We start from the raw sequence: 21,837 nt of genomic DNA, 5'->3' as shown, positions 1-21,837 counted from the left end.
GGTCAGATCTGCAGTCAGACTGTTCTACTCCTGATTGCTATTGATGAGGTTTCAATTATATGCCGTTAGAGGCATAACAGAGGACGGGTGTATGGTAGATTAAACCAACAGCCTTGTAGCCTTGCTTTTAAAAAAAACGTAAAATACCAAGAATTTTCATTAATTTCTTGGACAGATGACATTCAACGTAATGGGTGCTTTTCATTACATTTAATTGTGCCTCCTCGTCTCCTCTCTCCTTCGTCGACCCGGAAGTCGTTTCCCCTCCGCCATGATGAAGTATCTTCCAATTGCTTAAATGCACCTGAAGGAGACGAGGAGCAAGGAGAGAGGAGGCTTCTGAAGGAGATCAGAGTGAGGATACACCGGTGTAGCCTACGCGGAAGTCTTTTTTTATTTAAGGGGCGTGTCGTATGTGGCATACGTTTGAATCATGGCGGGAGCAGGTCTTCACAAATGTAATTTTGATTCTTGTTTCAACTGTGTCCTTTTAACAATTGTATCTGTCACCAAGAAATTAATGAAAATTTTTGGTATATATTTACGTTTTTTTAAAGCAAGGCTACAAGGCTGTTGGTTTAATCTACCACACACCCGTCCTCTGTTATGCCTCTAACGGCATATAATTGAACCCTCATCAATAGCAATCAGGAGTAGAACAGTCTGACTGCAGATCTGACCATAATATCACGTTTTACAGCTTTTACGGCTGTGCAAACGTCATCAGTAATTGACGTCGCTTCGGACTGACGCTGTGGAGCGAGGATTTTTCATTTCGGAGATTCGTTTCCTCCGTCCTCACGTCCCTTCCTCGCATCCCTCTTTCATGTCCTCGCTGGGCGGAGCTAAGACGCGAGGAGAGGAAGCGAGTGGAGGAGACGAGGAGACCAATTTATGGAATGAAAAGCACCCAATGAAAAGCACCCATACACTCGCGCTCACAACACAGCCGGGCGAGACTTGCTAGCATCCAATCAGAAAGGCGCAACTAAATGACATCTACCACCCAATCCAACCAATACTGGCCATGGTAGTACATGGCCAATCACAGCATAGTAAGGCGGGACAAAGTGTAACTGCCTACGCTGCTGCCAATGTACGTGCTCGTACACGTTTGTCAATATTCCTACAGCACGTTCAAGTTGACGTGCCGGTTACGTGCTTGCGTCATTTGCGTGCCGCTTTGCTCCTGATGAACCTCTTCTCCCGAAAGACTAAAGATAGATGTTTCGATTTCAGGTGAGTATTGCACCCCCAAACAAATGAACCCTCCCCTGGAGATAATTCCAGATATTTCTGAGAGAGAGAGAGATTGTAATAATTCCAGACTGCCTGTGATTTATATGGTGAATATCGCCCATTGTTTATGCGAGTGCCAAATTCAATGTGGTTGGCGGCCTGTGAAGCAGCCCGCTTGCCTGGTGACATGAGCCTGAGAGAAGGTGGGCGCTCCCGTCCGATGGTGATAAGGATGAACCGATTGTTTCATTGCTTGATCTTAGTTGTGAAAGACCAGTATGCTATAGTTCTAGACTGTGCCCAGATAGTATCATATGGGAAAGCTCTTTGGCAGCAGTTGTCCTTCGACATGGGTCCTCCGTTATGGAACGTCAGCATTAGCATTGTGGCTAACCGTTGCTATTGCTATCGACGGGGTGCCAGAGGTTCCTGCCGTGGGTTGCACCAGCTATGCGTAAGTACAACCCCTGCCTAGTTTGAACGTAATTTCTAATTTAGGATGGAGTTTCCGTGCAACTAACATTTTAAGAGTTACAGCAGCTGAAATAGTTCTGGGGCAGACATCAGTTATAAGTTCGCTTTTACACCTAGGCCTAAGTATGTGTGAAGTCCTCCTTAAAATAACGGTTGGCATGGAGCACCGTTTTGAAACGTGGATAACTTGACGCATGCGGAGTGAATTATACTGGCTGTGCTGTAGCGGCAACCCGTTCTCAATGCGTTCTCGGATACTAACGTCAACATACCATTACAGTTTTTATATCAGGCCAGCAAAGATGGTAACTTAATTAAATTTGACATTAGACACGGACGTTATAGTATTGGCAAGCAAATACATGGAGTTGGACAATAATATATAACAGTTATCACTTATTGTTGTGTGTTTGTTATAGTGTATATTACAATTTCATTTGTTTAATAATAGGACACCATTATATTACCATTGGTTGTGGTTGATGGATTCACCCCTCGATGTCTGTTATTTTTCCACAACTGTAGATTAAGGTTGTATAGTTATTACCTAATCATAATTCATTGTCCTAGTTTACTTAGCTTTTTAGCACCATACCATTACATCAGCTTTTTTCAGGCATTAGTTTGTCACATACTAAATGTTCAAAAACGATTTGGCATGAGAGTTATGCTCTACTCCCACCATCTGAGGAAGTGAAGAGCCAGTGGATTTACTTGGTGGAAATGTCCCCACAACAAAAGCATCTCCTGGAAAACTGGGGACTGAGCTAATTATTACTTATTTATATTCAGCAGTTGTATCAGGGTAGCCTTGCTGCCCCCAGCTGTACCAAAGTATTGAACACATATACCACACAAAGAGAACTGCTTCAAAGTATCTGATATCAGGTGGTAGTGACTATGATGATTCCACTCACAGCTGGTTTTCCCGGTTTGGGTCAGAGAGTCTTGAGCAACAGTCTGCTTTGAGAACTGCTCACAGTCATAGTTTGTCCCAATCAGAGATGTAAACCTCTGTGCATGCCTCCTCAGAATGGGAAAGGGTAGAGGGAGCTTGTTGTAGATTTGCAGCATGATTTCGTGTTGTTGGTTGTTAGGTGCATCGGCTGGTTCCACATAAAACACAGGAGCAAATATGGTCAGTTCCTTTTGTTTACTTAGCGTATCCTGAAACTCCTCACCAAATGCCTGAAGGAGTTTTCATACTCCTCAGCATATTTCGATGTCATAGCAGGCTTTGTTCTTTTCAAGGTTCTTGAGGTTCAGCTCTGAGAGGTACCTGGTATGTCCACCATGAGTTTCCATGACAGGTTTTTCCTTCATCTCTAATTATTCCAGACGAACTGACTCTTTGGAACAGTTTACTTTGTCCAGTGCTAACAGCTCCACAATAGCAAGGCACTGCTCCACAAATTCTTAGTGAGTTTTCAGCTTCATCTTCACTACAGAACTTGCCTGCACAGCACTGTCTCTGTCAGAACATTGTCTTGTGGTCAGCTTGGGCATCCAAACTCTGCCAAAGAGCGTAAACTTTTTCCAACTACATTTGTCCTTGCAGCTTATCCAGTTTAGCATGTTTGTAGCTATAATGGCTTTTGAAACTGGCCTTTTTCATGACTGTGAGCACATCACCACGAACCGCCTTAAATACACCGGCTTGTCTGTTACTGGAAAAAAAAGTTGTCCATTTCTCTTGCAAAGTTGAAACTCTGAATGTACTTGCATATGATTGTGCCCTCTGCTGTTAAAACAAAAAACAATGTGTGTGTGTGTGTGTGTGTGTGTGTGTGTGTGTGTGTGTGTGTGTGTGTGTGTGTGATACCGCTTGTAATGAGGTGGCTTAGCCACCATTGTGTGAATGGGTGAATGCAGCGATTTTTCAACTGAAAAAGTTTTGCCTGCGACTGAGGCAGTATATATAACCAACTAGCTGGTCCTTCAGATGTCAGTCAACTCTAGAAAACAAACGAAAGCATACAAAATAATGGAGGCATACAAAAGAATGGAGGCAACTTTCTTTTTAGCTGGTTGGGTCTACAACTTCAGTACTAAGGTGCTCCTGGATGACTGATGATTGTGGTTTTTCAAGGGTTTCCCAATTTTAAGCACCGTGGTGGTGAATGTTGAAATTAATATTATGGTTGTTTGCTAGGTTAACCACTTGCAAAGGTCCAGTGAAACGCCACTAAAGATGTGAATCCTCTCAAAACAAGACTGGATATGTTATTCACGTTCACCTGTTAGTCGTGTTGCTTGAAGCTACTACTTAAAATCCATCATTATAGATTTGAAACAATAGCTAATTTTACACCATTTCCACCATTATCAGGCACAGCTCCTCTCGACCACAGACAGTTAACAAGCCATTTTTTTCCGGTGTTTTTCATTTTCAATCAATTTCCTGCATTTTTCATTTTTATGAACAACAACTTTTGGTACTCAGTAAAACCTGTATGTGGTTTTCTTGGTTTGATCGATCTGAACAATCAAAACAACACCACCAAAAATAGGCATTTTGAGTGTGTGTTATGCTTCCGAAAAAATCACTTCTGGCCCTTCATCTGCAGTTTGCTCCATATCAAAAGAGTGATGTGATGCCATGTGCAAACAACCTAGCCTTGTGGGCCAGATCAAATGGCCCTGTGACAAACCTGTTGAAAAACAACAAGTAGTGCCCTTAAACAAGCTTGTGACTGTTGCATACAGGTCGCACAAAATCCAAACCTTAACAAGAAATATTTTCAGAGTAGCATTTTCTTTATTTACCCATAATGGTATCTTGCAGGGACATAATGGCTTATGCTATTCAAAACAACCATAAATTATGCTTCAAATAAACAGTTCAAAACTCACTAGATTTATATCATCATACATACATTGCCAATTATATTAAATTCATATAGACCATCAGTACACAGTCTAAACCTGTGAAGTGTTTTTGTCCTCTTATTAATCATTTACAAAAACACATATGGGAAGTGGTATAAGATTTTTGCAATAGATTCAAGTCATTGGTCAAGTCAGTGACAACACTAATAAAACAACTCATTATATAAGGGTCGTCTCCTTAAATCTTTAGAGACATCATATATGCAGTAGATGATTGTGTTGTTTCTGCCGCCATATTGCAGCAAGTTCTTACCTGTTCAAATTGTAAAAAATACTAGACTTTTGTGTATGAAAGAAATGCAAACACCAAGTAACAGGGAATAACAGTTCACAGATGCAGAGATATTTCAGAAAATTAACTGTTACTGATCTGTTGAATTTGGCATATCACCTAGGTTTTCCTTACTTTAAGCTAACATGATGTAAAGTGCCTATCCTGATACTGATAACTTACTTCATGTCAGTTTATAAAAAAAATTAGGCAATAAAAATCAGTATCATGCTTCAGAGAGATCAGTCCTTTTTATAAAATAAAATATAAATAAATAACATACTGTAAATAGAACAAATAATTCTCTCAGTGAAATATCATCCAGTATTTCAGTAGCCCCTATGCAGGATGGTAGGTCCTAACCACCTAGTAGGCTTGGCCTTTATTTTAAAGTACCAAAAACATATGGTCAAATCAGACAGTCAGTCACAGACTGAAACCAGAACATCTAGGGTTTAAGACCTCTCTCACTGCACATCAATTGGCATATTCTTACACATCAAGTAACAAACAAAGGAAATAAAATAATCAGCAGCATTGGGTAAAGCTGTGCTTTATCTCTCCACCATTTGAGAGGACAGTCAGAGTAAATTGGTGTCCTTGTGGTACAACTCCGTTTCAGCCTTGATCCCACTGTTTGGCCATGTGCTGTCCATTCGCGCAGTGATAGAATGCCCAAGGAGATCTTCCAGTGCTGTCTTTTTTTTCTTAGTACAGAGTTGGTATCACTGTGGGACTAAAGTGTGGCCGTGATGGAATTGTTTTCTTTGACTTCAGTGTGTTCACCAACCTCAGAAAACCATCATTGTCGACCACAGAAAATGGCCATAAGTCTTGACATATATTCAAGAATGCATCATGTTATTTCTTCAGTTCTGGCACTGCTGTGTGGAGGCAGGGCTCCAACTGCTGCTTTCAGGCTCATTTGGCCTGGCTGAAACACAGTATGTTGTTGAGATTTGAGCTTTTCTGGTTGGCAATGTGCCAAATTGCTTCTCATATTTGATGTGTTGTCTGTAGTGTAGTTGACCGTCACCCGGGAGTATTTGAAAATTGTTTTGCATTTGTCAGTTTCTTTTTCGCTATTGTCATTTCTTGAAACAGGACTGAAATCCTGCCACACATCGGCTCTAAAAGTTGATAGAACAACCTCAATCTCTTTTTCATTAACATCAAGTTCATTTGTCATTTTCTTGTTGAGTTTATTTTAGGTAGAGCTTGGCTTCCATGCAAAGGATGCCGGGAGTCTGTCTTCTTGACTACTATGATTGCGCCCTCCACTGTTCAAACAAAAACAATACAATTTTCGAAAAGAGCAAGGGAACACAGACACCGAGGCATATTTGTATCTCATCATCGCAAAATTTGATGTCATTACATCCCTAGTAGATACATTACTTTTACTATCTACCTAAGATAAAGTTTTTTGGTATGAAAATCCACATTTTTAATTTAACCAAGTACCCTGTATGGCATTTGTAACAAAACCAAACTTCTTGGTTTCTTGGTGTGCTGGGTTTTTAATTGATGGTAGACATCCTGCCTTAATAGACTATAAAAACACCATCCAGCCGATGGGATGAAATGAAAAATTTTGAGAATGATCCATTCATCTCTCTCCCTTTCTTTTAGCTGAATATTAACCTCTTCTCTTCTTTTCTCCCCCCCTGCCTTTTCCGTTTTTTAAAAAAAGAAATTGAGATGTTTTATGACTGTATTGTTTTACGGATTTCATATTATTTTACATAGGGATGCACCGATCCGATATTGGTATCAGTATCAGTCACGACATTGAAGAAAATTCAAGATTGGGTATTGGTGACATTGAGCCTGATACATAGGGGCCGATCTATTCAGTCTAACGCTATGCTATAGGCTCTGTGAGGAGGGGCGTCATGCGCAAGCAACACATAGTGCTGAAGCACACATGATGTGGACCACATTGTTGAGTGAGCGAAAGGATTGGCGACCTGGAACTTTTTCACACTACCTCAGCCTACAAACTCGACGGCTACTTGCAATACCTGTGGTAAAACGGCAAGTTATAACCAGCCACAAAGCTCTCAAGCCTCACGCATTGGCCGTGAGACACACGAATTTCAACCCGTTCACACGCCACACCTTGTATGTCTCACGCAGAGAAATTTCCAGGATAACGTCCACCAAGTTGCGCCGCTATTTTTTATAACAGTGAAACAGGTAGAGAAATTAGTGATGTGTCGGTCGCGGACAAAACTACTGTTAGAGCCGCTCTTTGAAGTGAGCGATCAGAGCCGGCTCCTGCCTGGATAGTACAAATTTATGTGTCATTTATGAGATCACACCCTCATCTCTGTATCGGTTTCGGCCGATTGCTAAACCTCATTTATCGGTATCGGAGATTAAAAAAGCAGATCAGTGCATCCCTAATTTTACATACTGGATTGCTTGAACTTCTTAGAACGCCTTATATTGTGTTTTAAGATTTTAACTATTAGTACTTATCTGAAGCACTCAACACCCTATTTTTAAAGCATTTTTTACCTATTCTATTTATTATCTATATTTTATACTCTAAATTTTATGCGTGTTTGCATGATCATTTTTTACTTCTAATATATGTGTATGTATATGTGTGTGTATATATATGTATATGTGTGTGTGTATACATATATACACACACACACATATATGTGCTGTCAATTGATTAAAATATTTAATCGCGATTAATCTTATGAATGTCATAGTTAACTGGCGATTAAGCACAAATTAATCGCACATTTTTATGTATTCTAAATGTCCCATTAATTATTTTATTATTTTAATACTCTTATCAACATGGAAAAGTGGATATGCTTGCTTTGTGCAAAAGTTTTTTTTATTGAAAACAACACCGTGTAGTGTTATATTTCACACTAACATTCTTACTTTGAGCAGTCATTCTCATTTGCAAAAAAATCTCACACAATTTAACACTGTTAATAAACAGATGACAAAAAAATAAATACTTGGTTACAAAAAAGCCCCTTCAACAACCCTTTCTAAGAGATCAAAACAGGGTGACACAAAATAAAGTTACAAAGTACACATCATTGTAAGCTAACTAACTAACTAACTAACTAACTAACTAACTCAGGCTATAATGCAGTTAAACCATGGCTTAAACATTCCTTTCTTAAGTTTCCTTGGAACATACAAGCAGTCAGACTATAATGCTCTTCTATTTATTCACCAGAGGCTTATCAACCCAGCCTCTTATTTCTCTCCAGAAAGAATAACCTAACCCTCTTAATTGCGGTATCCATATGCCTCTGTCAAAAGCCATCCATTGTTCTCCTGGTTTTTACAAGGAGGCGGCGGAGAATTCGCATTAGCCGTGTGTTTGGCCATCAAGTGGTATTTCAAACTGGATGTGCTATGGTGATAATACAGTTCACACCAACAATACACACAGAAAACTTTGGTCTTGTCAGTCGACCCATTGGGCAACTTTTTGAAACTAAACTTTCCATTGAGAATCTTGTTCGTATCCATTTCGCCGTTTCGCGCTTGACATCCACACAAACTGGTAGCCTTCTTTTTTACAGCTAGCGAGCAGGCAAAACCAAACACGTGCGTGGGGCATGCCTATGGTTTTGTTTCTGGTTTACAACCAGATCCTGTAGTTTCTCTTACCTTTTCATGCTGCGGCCACTGCAAAACTACATGTTTACAAGGTCACAAAGAGCGTTAATCTTGCGATTAAAAAAATGACGACGCTAAAATTGATTTGCGTTAACTCGTTAATTAGGGATTGGAATAGATAAGAATTTAATGATTCGGATTCCATTATTGATTTTGCTTATCGATCTGATTCCTTATCGATTCTCTTATCAATTCTCATTGGGTGAGGAAATAAAAGAGTATAAATGGGTTTGTTTGCGTTAACTGTCTTTTATTTTTTCATCTCTGCACAGAAAATATAACATATACAGTATGCACAAATGATGTGTGACGTAACATCAGAACAAACCTAAAAAATAGGCAAGCTGCTTCTCAGAGTAGGGAATGAATGAAGCAGAACTACACTGGTTAAAATAACAACATGCAACTCTGACAGAACTCAAATTTCTGATTTTCATTTGAGCAGATATGCCAGATAACATGCAATGAATGAACCTACCGAAATTCAGGGGCATCTGCAGTAGCAAAAGGGTGCAAACCTTTCACCACAAATCTAGTGACTGCTCTGTGACATTCCTTTATCCTCGTCTCAGTCATTTCAGTCTTCTCTGCCTCAGTGAAAGGAGTGGATAGAGGTGCGCAAGACCTGCCGGTGCCCGCTGCAGCCTCTAAGCCAGTGTGAGAGCTGGCCTCTGAGCCAGCCTGACTCTAGCAGTCATCGTCATCTAAATTTGATGGAAGGACATGGAGATGATTTATATGGCGAAAGCAGTTTACACAGTGAAATGGCACTAACCTTAACACAACAGACACGACTTGTAAGAGTTCAACATTACCTTCAGCACTAATAACAGATGACGCCCTGGTGTTTGCTCTGCCACTAGATTCACAAGCATCGCTAAGTAGCGTATCAAACACGTGACATTCCTGCAAATGAATTGCATGCTGTGTGGACTAGAGATCGACCGATATGGATTTTTCAGGGCCGATACCGATACCCATTATTAACAATCAAGTGAAACCAATAGCCACCAAAAACTAAAATTTTGGTGTCAAAATTTAGAGCAACACACCTGGGATTAGACTGAATACAGTATACTGTTTGTTTGTTTTGTGTACACTGAAAAAAGACCTTAACTTTTTGTAAAATAACACAAACACAAAATCTTCATTGAAATGCCTTTAAGTTTAATTATTTTTAAAACAAAAAGTGCAGGGGCCTTCCAGCAACATTTCTTAAAACTCACTCAAATGAATAAATAAATGAATAAAATAGCTCCCTGAATTTTTGAAACATCAACAAAACTGAACTGAATTGTTCTGAAATTTGGGTCTGAGTTAGTACTCCCAATTCAGTAGCAGGAGACATGCCAGCGCCACAGTTTTCATATCTTTGAGCTTGGAAAGGCGTTTCATTACACACGTGAGTTGTAGACACAACAGTAAATTTATTGATTGAAAGTAAAACACACTGAATAATATCCTCGATGTGTGCTCTCTGCCTGACTCATATACCTGGACTTTACGAGTGACAGGCAAAAAGACGATCATTTAACGCACAAGCGCTGATGGAGAGGCAACTGTAAACAAACAAGGACACGTTAGCGTGCAGTATTGTTCAACTTATAGGCTAGAATCACCTCCGGTGTTGTTTATTGATAAACCAGGAGCCGCCCCACGGGCTGAGACGCGTTAGATTTATTATTCCCACAAAGTAACAGTAACCGAAAGGGCCTATTTTATTACTATGCGTCTGGCCACAGCTATAAAGCGGTTGCGGCAGGTTTAACGTAGCAGTGGGTCATCATGAAATACGCCTTTCTGAAGTTGTGAACAGTTTAATCTCCAGAGCCAAACAGCGGAATTCAGCAGGTTTTCCTGCCTTATACTTGCTGTAGTCTACCTACTGGTATGTCATTATGTCTTTTTTTTTTTTTTTAATTAAATAAGGAGCTTCAGGTCATGTTCACTTGGTTACGTCTTTGTTTTTTGTTTTTTGTTTTTTTCATCCTATGCTTTATGTGATAAGACAAGTAGGTTGGCCAAGAGTTGTATGTCAACTCTTGGCTTGCATGTTATCACTGAAATTGATCATAAGGTTGTAGTATTTTTAAAACTTCATCATAGAGGGTTTTTATTGCAACTTCGACTGACTCTGTTGCCTTGCATCTGCTGGATCACCGGAGCAGCCGTCTGCTTCTCCTTGTCTGTGGTACTACAGTGTTGATTGGCTGTCATTAAATCAGTTGTGCCATGAAGCCAATCAGTGAGGGCTGTGGGCAGGACATGGTGGTGACTTCAAGCGGAGAGATGGCTACATCAGAGCCAAAGGAGCGTGTTTTAAAATACATTAATTAATTTTATTGGTTATCGGTGGAAAAAACGGCTGATGCGATGATCGAAAGAATGCCGAATATCGGCCGATAATTGGTCGATCCCTAATTTTAACATACTCCTCTGAAATTCATGGGGATAAAACATTTCCTTTAAAATATTATCCTAGAGAAGAGTGGTTTTAATTCAGTAACATTATATTCTTGCTGCCCACCCTGTGCCTTGGACTGCCCCTGAAATAGATACAATAGTCCTACCTTATGGTTTGTCTGTTATGTTATTTTACTTTAATTTTACTTTATTCTTTTACTGTCTATTCTCTTAATATTTCTATTAATGGAGGGCTCATGGACCTCCTTTAAGTTCTTTCTGGGAGGATCCTCTTTTAATCATCCTTCAATTTTTATTGTAAGCGGCTTTTTAATAAGACTATGTCTTTTCCTTTTTCCCCTTAGCCAGTGCCCACTGTGACATCCAACAGGATGTCACATTTTTACCTAAACCTTACCAATTTTGTGAAGCAGTTCAGGCTGTGAGCGCTAAATCCTTTGTTTTAAACCCAATTTTCACCAACTCTCATAATCCCAATGCCTTATTAAGTACAGTTAACTCTGTCATCTGTCCCACCCCAGTACCAGCTCAGATGTGTCCCCTGCTCATGTTAAGAATTTTTCACATCAGCAGAGGCAGGAAGACAGGACAGGATGGCTTTTTCTGGCTTTTTATATGCTTCTTTCTTAACTTCACTCAGTATTTTTATGTCAGGAATATCTTTTTGTCATGTTGTCATGTCCAGTGAGCTATTGTTGAATTTCCATAGCGCTTTGCTGTTGTGTCATTACTGTTCCTACTCTAGAAACATTTAGTTATAAATTCTAATTCTGTTCTGAATTTATTCTTTTCTTAAATATTAGATTTTGAAAAAATAATTTATTTAGTAAAGCAAAAGAACCTAACTGAGTGTCAGTAAGACTAGTGTGTCCGGAATTACACCATTTTAAAACAATTTTCCAGGAAGGACGTCCCAAGGTGACTTTTTGACTTTGCACCGAGACACCAGTGAAAAGAGTTCAGTCATAAAAGGTTTTCAGCACCCATGCAGTAAAGTGCATTGAGCTCTTTCCCTTCCTTTCACTCTGTTCCTTATTCCGTAATCTCTCTTCCCTGCTGACTTTGCAGTCCCTGGATGAAGACTGTACGTTGGAGGAGGAAGACGAAGGACTAATAGAAGAGGAAGATGAAATTGATCAGTTCAATGATGACACCTTTGGAGCTGGGGCCATTGGTGAGTGTTTATGATATGTTTACTGTAATACTTGAAGGCATGCAAAGTTAATGCTATGCTGAACTAGTATTACAGTTTTAATAAAGTTCAGTTTCAATGCATTTTCTCTCATCTATCAAAGAAATTATATGGAAACATATTACATAATATAGTACATTCTTTTCCTACCTGAAAAATCTCTAGAAAAAAAATAAATAAATAAAATTTGCAATGCAGCTATGCAACATGTAGCGTTTTGAAATGCTTTGTTGTTTTTTCTCAGCTAGACATATTTGAATCTCTCTGTAATAATGTCTAGTGAAAATAATTCCAGAGTTGGTATATAGATACGTGTGTGTGTGTGCGTGCGTGTGTGTGTATCTATAATAAATAAAGGTGCATCTCAAAAAATGGAATTATTCATGGAAAAGTTAATGTTTTCCCATAATTTAATTCAAACAGTGAAACTTTCATATATTTTAGAATTATTACACATAAACTGAAATATTTCAAGCCTTTTTTGTTTTAATTTTGATAATTATGGCTTAAATCTCATGAAAATCAAAAATCCAGTATCTCAAAATATTAGAATATTTCATAAGTTCAATAAAAAAAAAAGGATTTATAATACAGAAAAGTAAAACTTCTGAAAAGTATGTTCATTTATGCCCTCAATTACAAAATCAATGTGGGGTGGCATAGATGCAATCAGCCTGTGGCACTGTTGAGGTGTTACGGAAGCCCAGGTTGCTTTGATAGGGGCCTTCAGCTCATCTGTATTGTGGGGTCTGGTGTCTCTTATCTTACTCTTGATAATACCCCATAGATTCTCTATAGGGTTCAGGTCAGATGAGTTGGCCAGACAATCAAGCACAGTTCTGTGGTATATACCAAGGAGATGCACTGCCCCCCCTGCTGTTCTGCATGGGCCTAAACCCCCTCAGCCAGATCATCACCGAAAGTGGCTTTAGATCCCGATTGACATCAAGCTGTATGCTAAGAATGAGCATGACATTGACTCCCTCACTCAACTCACCAAGATATACAGCAATGACATCGGGATGTCATTCGGACTGAATAAGTGTGGACGGATGGTGTGCAGAAGAGGGAAGATGAACGCCACTGAAGGGGTTGAACTACCTGAAGGCAACATAGCAGATGTTCAGGACAGCTACAGATACCTAGGGATCCCACAGGCAAATGGCAATCATGAGGAGGCAACACGGAGATCAGCCACAGCCAGTTATCTTCAGAGGGTGAGGCAGGTTCTGAAGTGTCAGCTGAATGGCAAGAACAAGATCCAGGCAATAAACACCTACGCCCTGCCAGTAATCAGATACCCTGCTGGTATAATATCCTGGCCACTGGAAGAAATGGATATGATGATATGGATATACTGATATCAAGACAAGAAAGCTCCTTATGATGCAAGGAGGGTCAGCGTCAGAGCCACTATCCAGGAGGAAACAGCAAGCCTCTGGGAGTACATCAGAAAGATGGCCGCCAATGATGACCTGCTGAGTGAATGCCTCGGGCAGCCCATTAAGGAGGAGCCAGAAGGGTTGGCATGGACAGACAAGCCCCTGCATGGCATGTACCATCGACAGCTTGAGGAAGTGACTGACAGCGAAAACATACCAGTGGCTGGAAAAGGCTGGACTGAAAGACAGCACAGGGGCACTGATCCATGACCGCACAACAGCAAGCCTTGAACACAAGGCCAATAGAGGCCGGGATCTACCACAGCAGACCCCAGGTGCAGGCTGTGCAAAGATGCACCTGAGACAATCCAGCACATAACAGCAGGGTGTAAGATGCTAGCAGGGAGGGCATACATGGAGCGTCATAACCAGGTGGCTAGCATCGTACACAGGAACATCTGTACGGAGTATGGCCTGGAGGTCCCAGGATCAAGGTGAAAGACGCCTCCAAAGGTGATCCAGAATGACCGAGCCAAGATCCCGTGGGACTTCCAGTTCCAGACAGACAAACTGGTGAGGGTGAACCAACCGACAGTCACAGTGGTGGATGTAGTGATCCCAAGTGACAGTAACATCAGGAAGAAAGAGCATGAGAAGCTGGAGAAATGCCAGGGTCTCAAGGAGGAGTTGGAGAAGATGTGGGGCATAAAGGCAAAAGTGGTCCCAGTCATGATCAGGGCACTTGGAGTGGTAACCCCCAAGCTGGGTGAATGGCTCCAGCAGATACCAGGAAGAATATCTGAGATCTCTGTCCAGAAGAGCGCACTCCTGGGAACAGCCAAGATCCTGCACAGAACCCTCAAGCTCCCAGGCCTTTGGTACAGGACTCAAGCTCAAAGGAGGCACAATACCGCCCCAGGCAGGGCGAGAAGGGGATTTTAAATATATATATATATATATATAGATATAGACATCTAGATATATAAATATATATAAATGTAAATATCCCAGCTCCCTGCATTTCCCCTGCTGCTATTCTGATGTGTCCTCTCTCATTTCTTCCTCGATTTGGTGAATTTAGAGTTTATTTCAACTAATCCAGAGCTAGTGGTGATTGTTGGAACAGTGAAAAGACAAACCAAGAAGCTTTTGGCTGTTTTGTTTTTTTTGTGACTTTTGAATAAAGTGTGTTTTACATTGATAATGGCTTTAGGGAGAGCAATATAACAGCTGTTTCTGGTTAAAGCATACAGATGTAGCGGCCTCGAAATTCCTCTAATCTCGTGCTGGGGCCCTGGCGGGTCCGTGACCGGTCCCTGCTCTGCAGTAGGCGGGTTCGTGACTGTAATGAGATCCCCTGCGATGATGTCATCGGCGCGGGGCCAACTCGTAACGCCCCTAAGCTCCATTTGCGGAAACTACCTGCACTCGCTCGATCAGTCCACCAGGAGGAGCATTATAATTGGTTACCGTGTCAGCTTTGCTGAAAAAAAAAACCTGCTTGTCTAGTAGAGCACCCTGTGCAGTTTTTTTAAATGTAATTATGCTTAATCATCCACATTATTGTAGTGCTCGTTCACAAACTTCTTGGATCTGCTCATCTGCCCATCCTGCCTTTTCCTCCACATCTCTCTCCACCTTTGGAGAGGCCCCCAGCTCATCTCCGCGTGCCGAGTGATTCGTGCCCAGAAAATTAATCATGAATAACAGAAGTTGTGCGTCGCGTTTTTCTAGCATTCTGAACTGCTAAACAGTTAAATGTTTAATACTCTGCCTGATTCGCAGAGCCACTCGGCTTTTCAGTTGGTGGGTTTCCTGTTTGTAGCGCATTTTAGATTTGCGGGTCGCTATTTGATGCGGTTACCAGCAATACGCAGAGTCCTGTATGTGTGTGTACTGTATATTACTGGACAGAAATCATTTACAGTGCGCTGAAGAGGGAGGGACGGGAGGATAAAATGCCAATTTCAGCTTGTGATCTGTTAATGTCTGACTGAACAGCCTCATGGAAGTGATATTTTACAGTTCTACATATTTTAATCTAACGAAATTCGTTAAAACAAGTCACTTGGTGCTTTCAAAGTCATGTCATTGAGCTGAAAGGTTCCAGATTTCGTTCTCCTTCACAGGCGGCTGCGGAGCGCCGCAGACGGCTCTCACTGCGCACTGCGATGTTCAACATCATAGGCTTAATATACTGTAGTTAATTATCACTGATCTTTTTCATCACTCTGTCTGTGACTGTCTGTGTCCTCCTCTCTGTGTCTCTGTCTCTTTTTTCAGACTGTTCACGCAATGAATATAAACAGTAACTATTAAACAAAAAAGTTATAGTCGCGGGTAAACATAGTACTCAGAAGCACACCAAGAATGCATTTTTTTACGTCAGGCGTTGTGCACACGTGTTTGATATTAATATTGTGCCGCTGCACCTCAAATAAATGTTTTTTTGGGAAACGGAAATGTTCAACATGACTTCATCATGTTAGACCAGGCAGACAGGTTCTTACTATAACATCAACTCTCCCTCCGCAGCCAGCGAGCCTCATCCCCCGCACGGACACCTACATTCAATCATGAATAATCCTAATGGGCCAATCAGACCAATGAAAAAAAACAATGTTGTGGGGCATAAAGGGCCAATGGGCCGATGTAGATGGGCCAATCTACTTGTTTTTATTGGCCAATCAGTTAACACACACACATGAAAACGGCCAATAAACAGTGAAATCAGTATCATGAGTATTTCTCAGATGATGATTTCTGTATCTATATGTATCTGTATCTGTATCTATCTATTTTGGATAAAGTATAAATCCAATTGTTTCATTGTTTCAGCTGTCGTGGCCAAATCTCTTGTTAACTTATTAAGCTCTTCCGCACAGTGTGACATCTATTTTAATTATTAGAGAGCTGCTCTAATGGCCACTGATAGACAGTCCATCCTATTCTATAAACTGTTGGTGGTTTGTGAACTTCACTGCATTTGTGCATTTGAAGCGATTAACTCCCGGCACATGTCAGAGCTGAGTAAACCTGTAGTTTCACTGACACATCGCGCATCATCACCACGGGCTTCATGATGTTCTCCTGTCTGTCACTCTGTCAGGCATGTGTAGTGTCGAGCCGGCCGCGTTGTTGGCTGAAAAGTCATTATTTGCATTACAATGTATCCTTTGTTCTAACTCAATGGATGGTCGCCAACCAAACAGGCTCCCAGCCCCCACTGTCCCACAGACTAGCTATGGCCAGTAAAATAGGTGGAGGGCTGAGGGGAGCGCGTACCTCCAGGAATTAAAAATCAATTTGTGCCACAGATATTAATATTGTGTCGCTGGCTACTTTATAGACTTCACTAAATGTTTCCATTACACTTAATTACATTTATGGATAAGCCAACTTTCCCACCTCCCTCATGCATCAAAATGTATATTATCAGTCAGACCAGGAAATCTTGCGATCGCAAAAATGAGCACATATTCAACCAATACTAATGTGACTGTCTACTGGCCGCTTCCTAGTCTTTTTTTGCCGAGAGCCGCGTGCCTGTTGCGGAAAACATAGGCGAGCCCTGGAATCTCCAGATGACGCGCTCTGCTCCTGCAGCTCTGTCTCTGTTCCAGCGCATGTAAAGTAAAATTAAGTCATCATTTTTGTTGATAATTATCAAAAGCAAACTCTATGTTAACAGATGGAGCCTGTTTATTCTTGGAGTCACAGGCTGTTTTGTAAAGCTACATCACTTTTATGACTCAGGAATGATTTTGTAACTTTTTTTTTTCGAAGTTATGTTTTGGGCTTTTTGGCTTTTAGTGTATAGGACAGCTGAGGAGCAGCCATAAAAGTGGTTCAGGAGAGGGAAGATGACATGCAGCAGAGGGCTGAAAGAGGGAATCGAACCCGTAGCTGTTGCAGAGAACTTCATACATGGGGCGGACGCTCTACCAACTGCGCCAAATCTCCGCCACATAATTTCGTAACTTTGAGCTGATACTTCTCATTCTCAAGTTAAAACTTTTTTTTTTTTTTTTTTAAGATGGGAACTGAATTTTTTCAACTGGTTCTGTAATGTGAAGTATGGTTATTATCATATAGGAAGTGATTATATACAACTTTTTTACACGAGTTTGTTTTTTTTGATTGCAACAATCACAAAAAAATTCATACAGTATATTATAAGAGAAAAACTTAGGAATTTCCTGTTTGCAAATCGAAAATATGCATTAAAACAGGCTGATGGAAACACACATTTATGACTTTTTTAAGACTTTGTGCGAGAAATATTTTTCTAAGTTGATTTAAATAATCAACGTAAAATAGTTGAGTAACTGTGACTGCCTAACTACAAATAAGCCTACTAAAGCAGATGAATGTAGTGGAGTAAAAATCTTTGCCCTTGAGATGTGTTCCTGTGAGGGACACGCCATCTCCTGGTGACACCCTGCAATTGAATGAAGAGGTGTGTTTATAGTGGATTCTGGGCACACCCCCAAGAGGAGGGGGGGGCTGGTAGCTGGCTGACAGCCGGCTGGGAGCCGGCTGGGAGCTGGATGGCCCCTGGCTTGGAGGGGAATTTTGAGGCTGCTGCATCTGTATCTTACTCTTTGACAAGAAGAAAAAAAGTTCAAATGTTGTTGTTAACAATACCAGACATTATTTGTTTAATTTGTAATATGTAGGTTTGTAATATACAAAGGGTCTTTCATCCCCTCTTATGGACATAATATGGAATATTCAGAATAATCAGAATTTATTTTTGCCTAGTTTTGACAGCCCTATCATTTAGCAGCATTTAACTCTTAAAAAAAATAATAAATAAATAAATAAAAAATAGGAATCACAATACTAAAGGTATTCAATTGCTTCTTTTTTTATCCCTTACCCATAATAAGATTGCAGCACAGATATTTCATTAACATAGAACAAACAACCATTCTGGCTCTTCTACTCTTCCAGATGACGACTGGCAGGAGGAACACAAACGCCTCGCTGAGCTCGATGAGAGGGATGGGCTAGGAGCAGGGCAGGGGATGGGAGGAGATTTAGGAGGAACTGAGGACTTATCCTCCCCCCATCCTCCCCTTCCGTGTTCCCTCCTTTCACTCACATTTTCCTCGTCTTCCTCTGGACTGCCTCCAACAGGTCAGTAATGTAATTAGAGGAATGCTACTGCCAGCAAGACTGACTTGACTCAGGAATACAGTTTCTATGCAAGATTACTGTATTCTTTACTTTTCTAGGAATTTTCAATTCAGATTTTGAGATTGTCTTAATTACTTCATAAACTTTTCAAATCTTAAAATTCTGCCTGGCAATGCCAAATTGATTGGATAGTTAGACAGAATTGCAGGTGACAGATATTTCCTAGACTTGTTGTTTAAGACATAATATGAAGAGCAATAGCAAACCTGTCTGGAAATCAAAAATAAAACTTGTTTCAGATGTGGAGGATCGAGGAGGGGAAGGTGACTTGGCTGAATCCCTGGCCAGACTTATCCTGGAAGCTGACCCGGCCATTGCTGGGGTCGGGGCAGCTGAGAGGCCTGGTCCGTCCCTCAGCTCTTCAGGATCCAGCCTGTCTGCTCTGCAGGGATTGGACCAACCCAGACCTCTGCCCCCGCCCTCCTCCATTCCACATCTCACTCAACCACATCAGCATCCCCATCCCCATCACCCCCAACACCAACACCAACTGCCTCCTGGGCCCTCCACCTCAGGTAAGAATGAATGCTATGCATTTCTTTTCCTATTAGTCACAGCAGTAACTAATCAGATTAACTTAACCATTGTCCATTATCAGGCCTTAAATCTCACGTACGAAACTAATTGTGATCTGAAAACTGATAAACGATCAGCTAATAACAAATAATCAGTCGGTCTTTGATAAAGAAAATCTTAACCCTGCAAGATATTCTGACAGCCCAATGGCCTGCCGTCTGAACATTTCACATAGTTTGTCTTAGTCAGTCTTCCTGTCTGTTGACACAAACAGTACATTCATGCTTATACTATACACCATTAGAAAGCTTAGATTCTCATGAATCGATTGATGCAAGCCATTTCAAGAGACAATCACAACAGGAGGCACAAGAAACACTAACCGCAGACAAATAACTATGTTCAAAGTGAATGTAAAATTGATGCAACGTACCAGTTATGTCTTTCAGTGATCCAGAGATCAATAATACTCCACTGCAGTAAAGATATTTAGTCCAACAAGATAGTTAACCACAGAAAGCTGTTTTCTCCTTTCAAAATGGCAGCCTATGTTCTCTTCATTTGCATGTCTTCTGTTTTTCCACTTACAACTTCCCTAAACTTATGCAAGGAAGGGAACTATCTTTGTTTAGCTAAGATTATATCTTCTATTTTGTCACGATATGCATGTTGGTGGCACATTACACACAAAGTAGTTTCTCTGCATTTAACAGATAGGTATTGTTTTATAAGAAAAATACACAAATTTACCTTCAGACTCAACAGCCTGTTTTCAGCTTCTTTTGAGATAGTGTGGTTTTGTCTGCTACATTACGTATACATGTATAATACGTATTGGCCGTGTTTTACTGAAGGCTGTTGTGTTCTGCTATACTCTGCACAACTTCAGGCCTTCCTCCTGGCCCTCCTCCCTTGTCCATGCTCAGTTATCAACAGCAGCAGCACTTGCTGCGCAGAGGAAGTACTCCTGTGGCCCAGGTTAGTTTTTCAACTGACTATTTCTGTGTACTGTTTTTTTTTTCATAACCAAATAAGCTTTTACTATGTGAAATTTTGCCTAGGAGTCTAAAACTCACCCTGAGGAAATTCACCTCCTACAGCAGCATGAATAAAACTGGTAAAAGGGAATCAATGATTGTTGCTATGTACATTATATACAAAGGATTATTTAAGAGTTTCTCTAAAATTTCTTAACTCCTATTCCTGGAGAAAACATCTAATAATCTGGATATTATGGAATGGTATTACAGTTAACATGTGCAATACAGACACCGTTTTAACTGTTGTGATATGAAGCATGTCTTTTATTTATCTTAAAATCTAATACAAATTAAACAAGTCTAATATCATTTTCACAAAAGACCATCTCAGACAATAATAGAATAACACCAATGAGCATTAGGCCTGCTCTCTCTGAGTAATTAGATATGCATTGTTTATAAAAAGCTGCACATGACATTCCCAGTGTTTCCCCTAGAATTTTTTTCAGGACCGAAAAAACCCTAAACAGACGAGATGCGTGGGATGGTGTATTGGTGCAGTTGGATTAAGTCAGGTGGCACAGCAAGCAGTCTGCAATTCTGCAATTATTATATTTGCATTCAAATTTTTGTTCACCCAGACTGTATTCAAGATCACATTCATTTGACAATGCCTGGGGAAAAATAACCCCTTAGTGGTTCTAGTGGAAAACTATCCTGTCGTCTGTGTTATTTTCATCATTATTGCTTACCAAAAAAAAGAAGCTCAATCAGAACAAAAATATAAGCTAAACAACAAATTGGAAACTTACCATGGGGAGTGTGGTACAACCAAGGGCTGTATTTGTGATTATTAAGCCATTCGGGATCCCAGCCAGATGTTCTGTGTTCAGCTGTATTTTTTTTTTGACTGGGTTACCAGTCGGACCGGGCCCGCGGTCACCCGTCGGACAGGGGTTGGCATTGGGAGGCAGTAGGCATTAATGGTCCTCGAGCAGCCCCCCTCTCTACTGCAATCTGCCCCACATTCTTCCATCTCACCTGCACCTGTCATTTTTTTTAGAGTTGCCTCTGTTACTCTCCCTTCATCTATTTTCCTTGGCTCGGAAGTCTGGCAGAAAAACTTCTTTATATTAAGACCCCGTTTACACTTAGGGAAAACACATATGTTTTCATGTGGTTTGGCCTCTCGTTTACACGCAAATGGATTTTTTTTTTCACAGAAAACAATCATTTTTAAAAACTCTGGCCAAAGTGGAGATTTCTGAAAACGCTGGTTATTTGTCGGCGTGTAAACTGGGTTAAATGGCGTTTTAGGTTCCGAAATGTCACAACATGCGACTGAATACTTAACACTCGCGCCCATAGGTTTATGATGTGCTCAACGACGTATTTATCCGGGTTCATGTAAACAACAACATTTTTGAAAACGATGTTGTGTGCACGATGTTATTTTTGAAGAGGGGCCAAAATATCCGTTTTCCAAAATACCCTGCTACTTGTAAACGTAGGGTAAGTTGTCTGTCGCCTGCGATATTTTTTCTTTTCTTCGGCGGCGCCATAGTTGGCTAGCTACAAACATTAAATATCCCATAAAATATGCCC

The 21,837-nt window shown here is 40.6% G+C and overlaps 1 protein-coding gene across 1 annotated transcript in view; it reads left to right on the top strand.

Moving 5' to 3' along the window:
- The first annotated feature begins 1,149 nt into the window (after window positions 1–1,149).
- Window positions 1,150–21,837, top strand: part of patl1 (PAT1 homolog 1, processing body mRNA decay factor) — a 43,912-nt gene continuing 23,224 nt past the window's right edge. Inside the window, exons 1-5 of the mRNA XM_070979183.1 lie at window positions 1,150–1,239; window positions 12,029–12,134; window positions 18,491–18,676; window positions 18,976–19,251; window positions 20,142–20,230. Coding sequence (XP_070835284.1) covers window positions 1,225–1,239; window positions 12,029–12,134; window positions 18,491–18,676; window positions 18,976–19,251; window positions 20,142–20,230 — 672 coding nt within the window. The 5' untranslated portion in view covers window positions 1,150–1,224. The remainder of the gene's footprint in view (window positions 1,240–12,028; window positions 12,135–18,490; window positions 18,677–18,975; window positions 19,252–20,141; window positions 20,231–21,837) is intronic.

The sequence above is a fragment of the Chaetodon trifascialis genome, chromosome 2 (genome assembly GCF_039877785.1).
Source record: "Chaetodon trifascialis isolate fChaTrf1 chromosome 2, fChaTrf1.hap1, whole genome shotgun sequence".
In the NCBI taxonomy this organism is placed as follows: Eukaryota; Metazoa; Chordata; class Actinopteri; order Chaetodontiformes; family Chaetodontidae; genus Chaetodon; species Chaetodon trifascialis.
Note: the sequence above shows the minus strand (reverse complement) of the source record. Positions and strands in the feature narration are given on the sequence as shown.